A 12,222-nucleotide genomic window follows, 5' to 3' on the forward strand; every position below is an offset into this window, starting at 1 on the left:
AATTCAACAAAAGTTGTACGCGGAAGACGCACCTCAAAGCAAATGGTTGTCTGTTTTTTGTTTTTTAGAAAATCTGATCATATCGCCACTATATCACTAGAGAAGCTTAAAACAGTCAATTCTAAGTGGTGCACAACCGTTTTTTTATCAGAAGTTTTCGGAGAATTAAGGAAAACCAACCGTCGAAGACGAATGACTTGTTCTTCACCAAGGCAATGCGAACTCTCACACAACGAGTTTTTGACCACTCAAAAGATCGAACTAATGGGTCTCCCGATTTGCACCACTGCTTAGGCACCTAATGACTTTTTTTTGTTCTCGAAAATCAAAAATTAAATGAGAGGTAAACGTTTTTCAACGTCTGAAGAAGCTGCTCGGCATGAGTGGCAAAAGTGCTTTGAAAATTGTTTCAAGCGAATGCAGAAGTTTGTTTCGAATAACAAGGAGCATTTTTTGAAAAGCAATAAATCCATTGTCATTACTATTTGACTGTGATTTAATTATTGTGTTTTCATCTTGGCCAACTGCAGCCAGAGAAAAGGCACATGCGTCGAATCGAACCCAGCTCTTTCCTGAGTTTAACAAGGGGCCTGGGCTTGGATGAGGTACTGTAATGAGTAGAGGGCACAAAAGCCCATGAGACCGAAGTGAAAACCTCATTCATATACCTATCTATATGTCTATTGTATTTTCATTATAATTCACCTCGTGCCTGTATAAAATATTTCCCTAAACCATTAATTAAAAATAAACACATTGTTTAAAATGTTGATGCACACATTTATTTGTAATAATCATATTCATATTAATAGTTTTATTTGCAATATTTAAAAATAATTTACAAATGTCTCGCACATCTGTGAAATATTAAAAGTATCAAATTTGCAATGAAAGCTAAGAATTTTTACTTCCAGCAAAGCTTTGTGTACTTTTTAACGCTTCGCTGAGATTTGGAAATTTCTAAAACACAAAAATATTTCTGATAAAAAAAAAAAAATGAAATGTCCATACATTTTTTAACAAGTATTTCCAAAGATCTTAGTCAACTCTTCGCCCACTTGATACTTTTAATATTACAGAAATGTGTATTTTCATTCCATATTCATAATATTAAAATAGATATTTTCATAAAATACACGCCTTCTTTTGCATTTCGAAAGCATTAAAATTAAAATTTAAATATTTTGGTATTTAAAAACTATGCAAGCTACAGTAATTTTATTCACTAATGTATTTAGTCAATATATTTAGTATTTCTTTGCTCGCTGCTGCACTCGTTTGTTTAATTTATTAATTTTATTATTTATTTAAGTTTCCGTTTAGCTAAAAATCAACAATGCTTATTTAATTTTTATTAATTTTTTTTAGTTTTATTCAAAAACTAGCTATACACTAAAGTAATATATTTTCATTTGTGTCAATGTGTGTGTGTGGTTTATTTTTCATGTGTTTGTAAGATTTTCGATTTTATTTATAGAAAACAGATTACACCATTAGTTTAGACATTTTGCATTTGACCGTAATTTTATTTAAGAATTCTTAAATATTTTTATATTTATTAAAATCAAGAAGCACACACTAACAAAAAGGTGGCTCAAAGGCTTAAAGGTTAGAGGCTTAGTATTTTCACAAGCAAATTCAAGCTGATTTAAATTGTCACTTATTTTATTTTGCTTTTCTTAATTTTACTTTTAATTTTTTTAATTGGACTAGAATTTTTATTTTTATTTTATCCATTATCCGCTGCTACAGTGATATTTAACTTTGAAAATTAATAAGCAAATTTTTTGTTTGAGAAATTCATTTTCAGTTATTTTATTTCATATACTTATACATGCATACAAACACATGCATGTTTGTATTTTTCCATCCACTATCTGAAAAATAAAATGAATCGATTTATTTTTTATGATAATTTTTTACAAGAAATTCTGAGTAAAATCGTATTTGCCATTTTGTATTTCTTAGTGATTTGCATCTTCTTTCTTTAGTTGTACACTTAGTTAAGCATTTTTGATTGTTTTACATTTTACAACAACACATTGTTACAAGCATTATTTACAATTCGTTTTGTATTTCAATTCGCTGTCCCCTCGCTCCCCTTCTTCAATCGCTCTCATGCATTACACATCCCATCGCTCCCACATTCGTCCGTCTTTCGCTCCACTCATCAGCTGTGAAAGTAGTTCATCATAGGACCCGTTCTCGATTTCACCTCAGTTGGTAAATAGAAAGGGTCCCAACGACCCTCAAACCATCGGCGGCTTAATATCCACCAATGTGCTGTGATGATCTAGCCCAGGGCTGGGCGCCGAATTGCCTACCAAATGATGATGGTGGTGATGATGCAAGTGCGCATGCGCATGTGCTTGTTGCTGTTGTTGATGGTGTTGCAGTTGCGCCTGTGCTTGTGCCTGTGCCTGCGCTTGCGCATGCGCCTGTTGTTGCTGCTGTTGATGGTGTTGTTGTTGGGCGTGCAGCATTACTGGTGAACCACCGGACATGTTGTGCGCCGATGATAGGTGCATGTTGCTACCCAACAGCCCACCCGTTGGTGTTGTATTTCCCGGACCGCCTGATTGATGTGAATTGGGCGTACCCGGGTGACTGCCACCACCGCTTTGCTGTCCATTACCAGACGATAGTCCATTCGACTCGCCGGACTGATTACCAGGCTCTTCCGAATCGCTGCACGACTCCGATGAACCCTTCTTCATGCTGCCACCCTGGCCGGTGGCATTGTGTGTCTTCACATGCTTAGCCAAGTGATCGCTGCGCATGAAGCGCTTGTTGCAGATGGGACAAGCGAAACGTTTTTCGCCCGTATGTGTGCGCAGATGTCGTTGCAACTCATCGGAGCGTGTGAAACGTTTGCCACAGAAGAGCCAATTACATACAAATGGTCGCTCGCCGGTGTGCCAACGTAGATGCGCCTTCAGATGCGAAGTCTTGCCGTACACTTTACCACAACCAGGTATGTGGCACGAGTGTATGTTCTTCTTGCGCAAGTGCACGCCAGCTGGACCGAGCCGTTCGGCTTCCTGACAGTTGGGACAATCGCATGTAGCACGACCGGCATAGCGTCTTTGTGAACGCGGCGATGGTGTTGATGGCGTAGATGCTTGTGGCGAGGCTGCAGTTGAAGCAGCCGACGGCGAACTATGCGGCAGCGAGAAGCCACCCACACCTTGACCGGGTAACATGCTCTTGTAGGTGTCCTGCAGCAGATGTTGTCCGGAGCCCAGCAGATGAGCGGTGTTGGAGAGCGAATGCGACAATGCGGACGAGTAATCGGAACCGGCTGCCGTAGCATAATTTGCCATTGTTGAGTGCATGCCGGCGCCTCCCATATCTAGCCAGCTGCCAGCACTATGCATATCCCACCAGCCTGAGTTAACGCTAGCTGCCTCGGCCGCTTTATGCGCGGACGCCGTAACAGCATTGAATGGCCAATCATATGGATGGCGTGAGTAGACCGAGCCGAATGTAGCACCCTCCACTTTACCCAACAGACCCTGATGCATATGATGGTTATCAGCGACCATGCCGCCACTGGCACCGCTCGTATTCGGGAAGTAAAGATCGCTGCCGTAAGCCGAGGGATTGCTGACTGCAGCACAGGACGACGAAATCGGACGACTGTAAGGATAAATGCTGAAATTATTCTCAGTTATAAGTCTTGTTACTCAATTTTCGGGTTGGTTTTGGAATATGGATGGCAGCAGGGAGGCAGTGAAGGTACACATTTAAATGCTTACCTAGCCGTGATGTTGACCATTGTATTGATGCTGGATGAGGGCAGACTACGCGATGACGTGGCAGATGAAGTGCCACCCAAACCTAAACTGCTAGCCGACGAGCCGGAACCGGAGGACGACGAAGCGGAAGAGATGGTACAGGGCGAATGCTGACCACCAGCAACGCCGGAAAGCGAGCCACTCGATGCGCCACTACTGCCACCACCGCTCGACGGCGATGTAGGACTTTTCTTCCAAGGATGGAAACCTTTGCCTACAGCTGCGTCTGCCAAAGGAGGAGGCGATTTACTAGATAATTTGTTGCATTGCGCCGCCAGCATTGCGAGTGGTGTGCCACGTAGACTGGGATGATCCTGAAATGAAGCGCGAAAAAGAGTATTACTTATATGTGGAAAGAAAAATAATTACATCTAAATCATGAAAGCCTGGAAAGGTGATGCAATAGAAAACCAGAATAACAAAAAAATATATATCTAATGCTAATAAGAATCCCAAATTTATGTAAACTACTTTGCGAGGTAAACGTAATCAAAATTCAAATAAATTTACTTGGAAAGCGTGAGAATATTCTACGAATTGCAAGCCAATTCCAAAATAATCTGAATACAAATTGGCTGTGTTCAATATGCAACAACAAAAAGCTTCACAACGCCACACCAACCAAAAATGGTCTCACACGGTGTTTTCTACGAGAACTGCAGGTAAAAATTATGTACAATAAATTTGATTTGTGTACAAAATCTAATTTGACCACTACTCCAACTCAATTTCCTCTCTGCAACCAACTGCTCGTACAACAAAAGAAACAGCGTTAGTAGCAGCTACTCATCGTGCATCTGCCCAAACAATTATCCATTCATACTTCAATCTACGCCGAAATTTTGATTTATCCTGTTCCGAAAAGCGGCCACCGATAGCTGTTCGTGTACAAAAACAAACTATTTTAACATTCTCACCACAAGAATCCTCAATCATTCAGTTAGAGGAAGTCATTATGATCCCAAATAGCATCGAATTTGAAAACAAAAAAACACCGGAGAATGAAAGAATGAAAAAAGGAAATACAATTTTGACTTCTCCGCTTTGCTACACTTGTGAAGCGTAACAAAAGATCGTAAATCCTGACACTTGTTTCGGTTTCTTAGTACTTAGTTTTTTTGTTTGGCGCCGAAATACAACTAATAAATTTTTTTATTCGGTTTGCTTTAATCAAAACGTCGAAGACCGAAGGATTCTCAATGTGTTTGATGAATGACTTTTGCATTAGAAGTGTTTATGTGGTAGTTATTAGATTATATGTATGCATTTGCTTATACAAATACATACAAATCTATAATAGAGGAATGATAGAGCCTACAAGAGATTTTCTATTTCAAAAATCAACGTACAAATAAAATATTGCCATTTCATGACGTTTTTCTTCTTAATTGTTGTTCAATTTTTGTAGCTTTTTCATCATTTCAATTAATTCATTCCTTCCATTCAATATTGGAAAATCAACATACGAACACACAGCGCACCATTATCGAGGTAATCCAATGCTGACTGAGTTTGGTCTTCAGTTTGGAAAAGTATTTATCCGCGTAAACAAAACCAAATCAGTATTTCAATACGGATTTTACCGCCTCCTGAATATTGTCCTAAACATTTTTTTCAGGTACGTTTTCTAAAGAATATGCATTTTTTGACTTGGAAATATGTTTCTCGCAATCCACTTGGAATTTTGTTTTCCTGTCTTAAGCATAAGTATAGGTACCTAAAGCTAAAAGAAAAAAATTAACAAACTGATTTGAAAAAAATTGCATATAGTGCCCAAAAATCATACTTAATTATCGTCGTTCTTATTTATTTAGGTTTTTTTTTAATTACTAATCTAGAAATGCAGTATTTTTTGCAGTCTATGAAAAATAGATTAATACTCAACAACTTAAACAAAATTAAATTAAACTTTTCCATGGTAAACCTATTGGAGCTTAATGAAGAAAATGTCACATTCCTTACAGTTTACAGGGAAAGATTATTAGAAAATAGTTAGAATTTAGCTCGAATCTCCGTGTAGCAACAAAATTAAGAAAGAGTAGCCCCTCGGCAGGTAATAGCAAACTTGGTAATGGTTGGTCCCTACATTTATGGAACACGCTCGCCACAAATAGGAGGAGAAGCTCGGCCAAACACCCAAAAAGGGTGTAAGCACCAATACAATATATGTATATGCATGTATATTTAGAATTAAAGTATATAAATATAGTAAAACGATTCATTTAGTAACATTTTGAAGTAGTATTTTGTGAAAGAAAAATCTAAGCCAATAAGACTTGAAAGCGAATTAAACTTATTAGAGTTCTACAAATCGGAGCATTGGAATCATTATTAGCTCTAATTATTCTTGATCAGAAAATATCAAGATTTCGTAAGTTCCGTTGGGGAATATTGAAATAATTTTTTTCCGAGTAGCGATGGGGAGTCAATCGCCCCACTTATCAAATAATAAATAGAAGAGAGAATATACCTTCTACTGATTTTAGGTTAGAGAAGGAAGCACCGACTTTCATAGGGTGAAGTTGGATCAGTGAAATGCCAGAATGCAAATCGTGACGGACAAAGTCTTTCTCGAAACGTTAAAGCCTACTAATTAGATTATGGTCTCCAAATAAAGACTAGATTTAAACGCACACGAAAGGTATATAACAGCTTTAGAGTGTATGGATCAGCAAAGTCTGAACTAAAACGTCGAATAAAACCAAATACGGAATGTGACCTTGAAATGGTGCAATTCAAATGTTTCTGAAAAGAGCATCTATAGTCAAATACCGCACTAACATCAAAAATTTAGCTTGGATTGGATAATCTAGAACCATCTATGTGGTAGGAAAGAGATATAAAAGCATCCAGTCCAAAAACTTGGATTGAACAATCTAGAACCGCCAAGAGAACAAGATTTAGGATAAGATACATAAAAAAACTTGCATATATTTAAATTTAATTTATTTATTTTTGAACCAAGCAACGTCGTTACATAAATTAGATGAAGATGCATAGATCTGCTGTACTTGCAATCACCCAGTATATATTTAAATTATCAGCAAACAAGAGAAAATTTTCGATATTACAATAACTGGAATAACCATTAACAAAAATTATAAAAAATAAAGGACTCAGTACAATTCCCTGGGGAACATCAGAGCACGCAATATAGGAAATAGTTGACGCACCTTCAACATTAACTACATATTTTCATAGTGAAATCCCCTAGCTCTCAATTTAGAAATTAAAACCGAGTGATTATTATTATTGTTTGCTTAAAAGCCCACTATGAGGCGCATCGCGCCAAGTAAATAACATTGTCAAATGCTTTTGAAAAGTCCTTGCACACAGCGTCAACTTAAAGTCGATTTTGAAAAGCACATAGGCAATATTCATAAATAAATCCCAAGTTTACTAAACTGCAAATTTTCAGACAAAACTGCCTATTGCTGCTCACATTTTGTATAGAATAGAGACACTGTGGTAGCCTGAAACTCACTTTTATTCTTGTTGACTAAAAAGTTAAATGCATTTTTTTTAATTAATTTTTAAAGGGCGTAGCTGGAGGAAGCTTAAAAATCATTTTTTTTTTCTCAGATGAAGAAACGAATTCTGATGTCCCCCAATTTGGGGGATTTTAGCTTTTTAGTTTCTTTTCTCATGTAAAGGCCAAAAATGGTGATATTTTGAAATTATTATATGGGGAACCCCCAGGGGAGCTCCAGGGGGTGTGCCACTGGCATGGGTGGATCGGCCGTCCAAAGTTAGTGGGGGTCGGTCATACATTTGGACTCGATTGGAGCGCTCTCGTTTTAGAGGTATGGTTCCTTCGGCATAGTTTCTTATTTTGATCGCTAGAATATGATTTTCACAGAAACGGGCGATTTTTTTGCCTCCCCACAAATCGACCAGGCTTAATATATATATATTTTTTTTTACATTATTGCTTTTAAATTTTTGCTCAACAGCCCATTAATTAATTGCAAGGAAATCACATTTTTTGCATTGTTTTGAAATTATATATTAGTTTTATAGTTACATGGAAGGTACGCATGGTTATTATCTAATTTTAATAAAATAATTGTAATTATTTAAACATTTTTAATTCCAAGCATTCCTGTTCCAAAAGTAACACAAATACTGAGTTTCTTTAAGATCTCTCACCTTTTTCTTGAATAAAAGGAGTTACAAGCAGTAAATTTGTCAGCACACATTTATTTTTAGTTTTAAATTTCAATATTTCAATTTTATTTCTTTTTTTTATTTTCGTACATAGTAAAGAGATCTAACTACATAAGCAAAAAACGGTGGCAGTTTGAGAAACGAACCCTTTTTTTGGGTTTTGTTTTTTGTTAAGTAGTGCTGCTGACCCTCTGCTACATATTAGAACAAGTATTTAATGAATTTGAATGAATACCCAAAAAGGGTGTACGCGGCAATTATATATAGATATATTTAATGAATTTTCATTCAAAATTTACTGGTATAATTAATTTGAACGGAAAAAACGTGAACTTGAAAGACCCTGTACAAATAATTATATATTAGTTTGGGGGAAAAGAAATCCATTATGTTTGCGCCAAATTTTTGCGCATATGATTTCAAATTGTTTTGTGGTTGATCTATAGTTCGATCTAAAACTACTAACACCCCTGTCAACTTTGATTATTTCTGTGATTTTAACGACATTTTCGAGATTATTGATTTCTTTAACATCACAAATGTCTCAACGGAATCGTCGAAACGTAAATTGCACGGAATTATTTGTTAAAGTATCGGCACCATTCACAATTTCAGCGGCCTGGCTTACATTTTCGCCTTCATCAAAGAAAACCTGTAAAATGTACCGAATTTTCTCTTTGTTGGCTTCCATTTTTAACACCCTGTAACTCACAAGAGAATGGAACAAACAAAAAAACAGCAAATGAATTCTTTAGTGTAAAATGTCACCTTGACAACGAGCATAAACTTTGAATTGTTTGATCTATACTCTACGAGATATCGATCACTACAGTCATCTATCGAGACAATTATGGATTTTTTCGGATATCCGGGTATCCAGTAGCTCGATACTCGCTCAAAACTCAGCTAAAGGAAAGTTGTCAATTTCATCAGCATTTCTTTAGTGCTGACAGAAAAGCCAAAATAATAAAAGTATTGCTCGAATAAATTCACTATACTCGCAATTTTCGAGTAATGAACGTCGAACAGGTGTGCGGGAACTCGTTGCTTGTTTGCCCGGGCCGTTCGAATATCTGCGAACAAAATAACGTTGAACGGTGAATAACGTTGCCTTCCATATTTTCTAAATAATTAAATATTATTACATCATCATATTTATGAATTTCCAAGCTTTACACTTATTTAAAAATTGCAAACAATTTAAATTAACCAATAAAGCCTTCAACACTTGCCGCTAAACGGTAAATGCTCATAGCTATTGAACATGACAGGAAAAAAGTATGCATTAATAGAAGCAATAAAGTTTACGTAAAATTATTGAAAGTTGTTTTGCAGCTAAGCCAAATTATAATATATTGGCTACAACATACATACATATGTACTCATAAATGTCAATATGGAACTGCAGAAACGCAGCTGAAGGCAACGAGCGCACAGCTATGCTAAAGCTGTATGCCTGAAAGGCGGGGTGATGGCGGCGAGACATTTGAAAAACACATATAAGTATGTATGTGTGTGTGCAAAGTTATGTAAGTAGTTGTGTAAGAGCTTTGACTTCACAGCTAAATAACGCCTCCAGACGACTGCTTTCAAAGACGACAAAAAAAATGTCACGCCGAATAATTAATTTGCATTTGAAAAATGTGGCAAAAATAACAAATCGAAAATCAGCTCCACCTTTGCTTTGGGTAGAGCGCTAAACCCAAATTAAAATGGATTACAAATGACACAAATGTCCAAATAAATCAAATTCGTTGAAAAATGTGCGCAGGCACTCATTCATTCATTCATTCATTCATATCGCCGTTTAAGGTATTCGTTTATATAAATTACAAATAACTGCAATGCCAACGACTAAATTACAATCTATTGCGGGCTGCCTCGCCTCGCGTGCAAAAAGGCGTTCAGCATTTAGCCATTTGTAACATGCGCTAACGGTCAACTGTGGCAGGCGCGAAATTGCGACTATAATCGCATTTATTTTAATTCGGTGGCAACGGTTCAAGTTCAGTTCGGTTAAGGCGGAAAATTGCTGACTGCTGACTACTGACTGTTGGCTGACTGGTCTTCTGCCGGCTGAGCACTTGATTGTTGGGTAATTGCATTAATTGCAATTGCTACCGCTACAGAAAACAACTAAAGAAAGCAAGAAACTACACAAAATCAACCGAACAGTAGTCGCGTACTTTTCATTGGCCAAATAGGCGCCATTGCCAATTGCTAATTTTGCTGCCAACCATGCCTGCTTCAGCTAATCACAGAAAAACCAAAACGTATTTGGAAGACTGCCACAATTTTCAGCTACCGCACTAAACACCCAAAAAAACTAGGGATTAAGAGCAATGAAAGAGCTATAGTGCCGCTCCTGCACACCCTCGTGTAGTTGGTTACACCATGCAGCCGTTCCCACTTGCTTTGCCAGCTGCTACTCAGCAATTGCTGCAACATTTAGCGCGCAATCCAACAAGATTGGCTAGCAATTGCTGCACAAAAATAAAAGTAAAAAACAAGTACGAATGCTTTGATAGTAAGAGCAATCAACAAAAACAAAAGAAAAAATACAAAAAGGCAATAACAAGTCAGCTGCTCTAATGGAGTACGAGTGGCAGATATAAGTAGAATTTTTGCGGAAGCTTCTATTTTGTAGATAATTGCGTGTTGCGGCTCAGCAGCAACCACAGCGATTCCAGTGGCAAAAGGCGCAGAAGTCACAAGTCAACTGGAGCTAGAAAATTTCGCTTTCCACCTTCATACGTTTTTTGCCTTGTTCAGTCTACTATTCATATGTACCTATATAAATGTGCGAGTATTTCGATTTGCAGTTATCTGTTTGCTTGCACGTTGAGCTTTTTCCCTTCTTGTTTTTTGTTTGTCTGATTTTCTTTGTAAAAATGTTAAATTAAAAGAAATTGCCCACGTTTAAACGCACAATCTTCAAGGCAATTCAACTTGTTCAACTCACACATCGACGCGGTGGTGTACTACTCCTATAGCCGAGTTCAGTGGGCGCTCGCACATGCGCAGACCACACTGATTAGTGACTTGTACTCGCGCTCACAAGCATAATACTCGTATGTATGTAAGTGCAATCGTATTGTGGTATGTACCAACCCACCACCGACTCAACAAGAAAATACTTGCGAGTAAATATCGCATCTACCCAGGCACGTTAGCATCAAGGTGAACCAGAAAGGCTTGACTTGTATCGTTAACCCAGTATTCTCGCAACATAATGACAGTGAATTTAATAATAAAATAAAATTAAATGCACGGTGAAAAACGCGAGAGATCACCGATCATTGCTATTTGTTGAAATCAGTTGCAAAAACTGAAAGTGCTAAAACTTTTTGTCGGAAACGATATTGCTCCAGTTTATATTTATTTTTGGTCGTGCACCAAAGTAGTTGAAATGGACTTAAGGAAAAAATGAAAGGGGACCCGGTGGTACAGATATTTCAAAACATCGATTTTTATTTTTTCGATCTTTCGAAAGTATAGTATCTTAAGAATGTACTGTGAAATTTTCATGCGGAAATTCCCAATATTATAGCTTCTACAGTCCATTAAGTAGGGAGAGGGCGGTCCGCGCGCTTCTGTATCTTAAACTTTAAACTCATTTATCTCGAAACGACTTTTTTCGGTCTGGTGTTGACAAAAAACAAAAAAAAAACTATTCAACCGAATCGTCTGAAATTTTAATATTTTGTTCACAACATCAATGGCTATCGCCCATACTAGAATCATATTATTATTATAATTATAGCGTTTTTTTTTTATTAAATAACTGAAAAACCCCCGGTTTTAGAGTATCAAATTCAAAACCGCATCATTTTGTAAATTTTTTTTTTATTGTAGTACGGGCATAGCTACAATCATACTGATTAATAATTTTTCTGGTTTTTGTGTTTTTACGGAAGCTTCAGAAAAATACAGGTAGAAGAGATAAAATGGACAACACCGTCCAGGTCCAATTTTTCGGGAGACTCAACTTCAGGGCAATTTTTTAAATTATTAAAATTAACAGTTAAACTCCAAATCAGCCAGCATTTCGGTCTCCTATAAACTGCCGGAGACAAGCAGCATCTTTGCAAAATGCTTCGGGATCGCTGTTGGGAGGGAGACATTAATATTTTTTCCGATAGCCAAGCTGCAATCAAGGCACTGTCGTCGCCGTATTGCAGCTCTCTTCTCGTGAACTCCTGTAAGGAGGAACTTAAACGCATCGAACGTGCAGGAAACATTTCCCTCATCTGGGTTC

General features: G+C 37.2%; 1 protein-coding gene across 1 annotated transcript; it reads right to left on the bottom strand.

The window, feature by feature from the left end:
* Nucleotides 1-785: 785 nt before the first annotated feature.
* On the bottom strand, nt 786-10,412 carry LOC128857550 (transcription factor Sp9). The gene is made up of 3 exons (XM_054093301.1): nt 10,338-10,412; nt 3,759-4,111; nt 786-3,654 (listed from the first exon to the last, which is right to left on the bottom strand). The coding sequence occupies exons 1-3, from the start codon at nt 10,410-10,412 to the stop codon at nt 2,250-2,252; spliced, it is 1,833 nt and encodes a 610-aa protein (XP_053949276.1). The 3' UTR covers nt 786-2,249.
* Nucleotides 10,413-12,222: the final 1,810 nt, after the last annotated feature.

Source organism: Anastrepha ludens, chromosome 3, assembly GCF_028408465.1.
Source record: "Anastrepha ludens isolate Willacy chromosome 3, idAnaLude1.1, whole genome shotgun sequence".
Classification (NCBI taxonomy): Eukaryota; Metazoa; Arthropoda; class Insecta; order Diptera; family Tephritidae; genus Anastrepha; species Anastrepha ludens.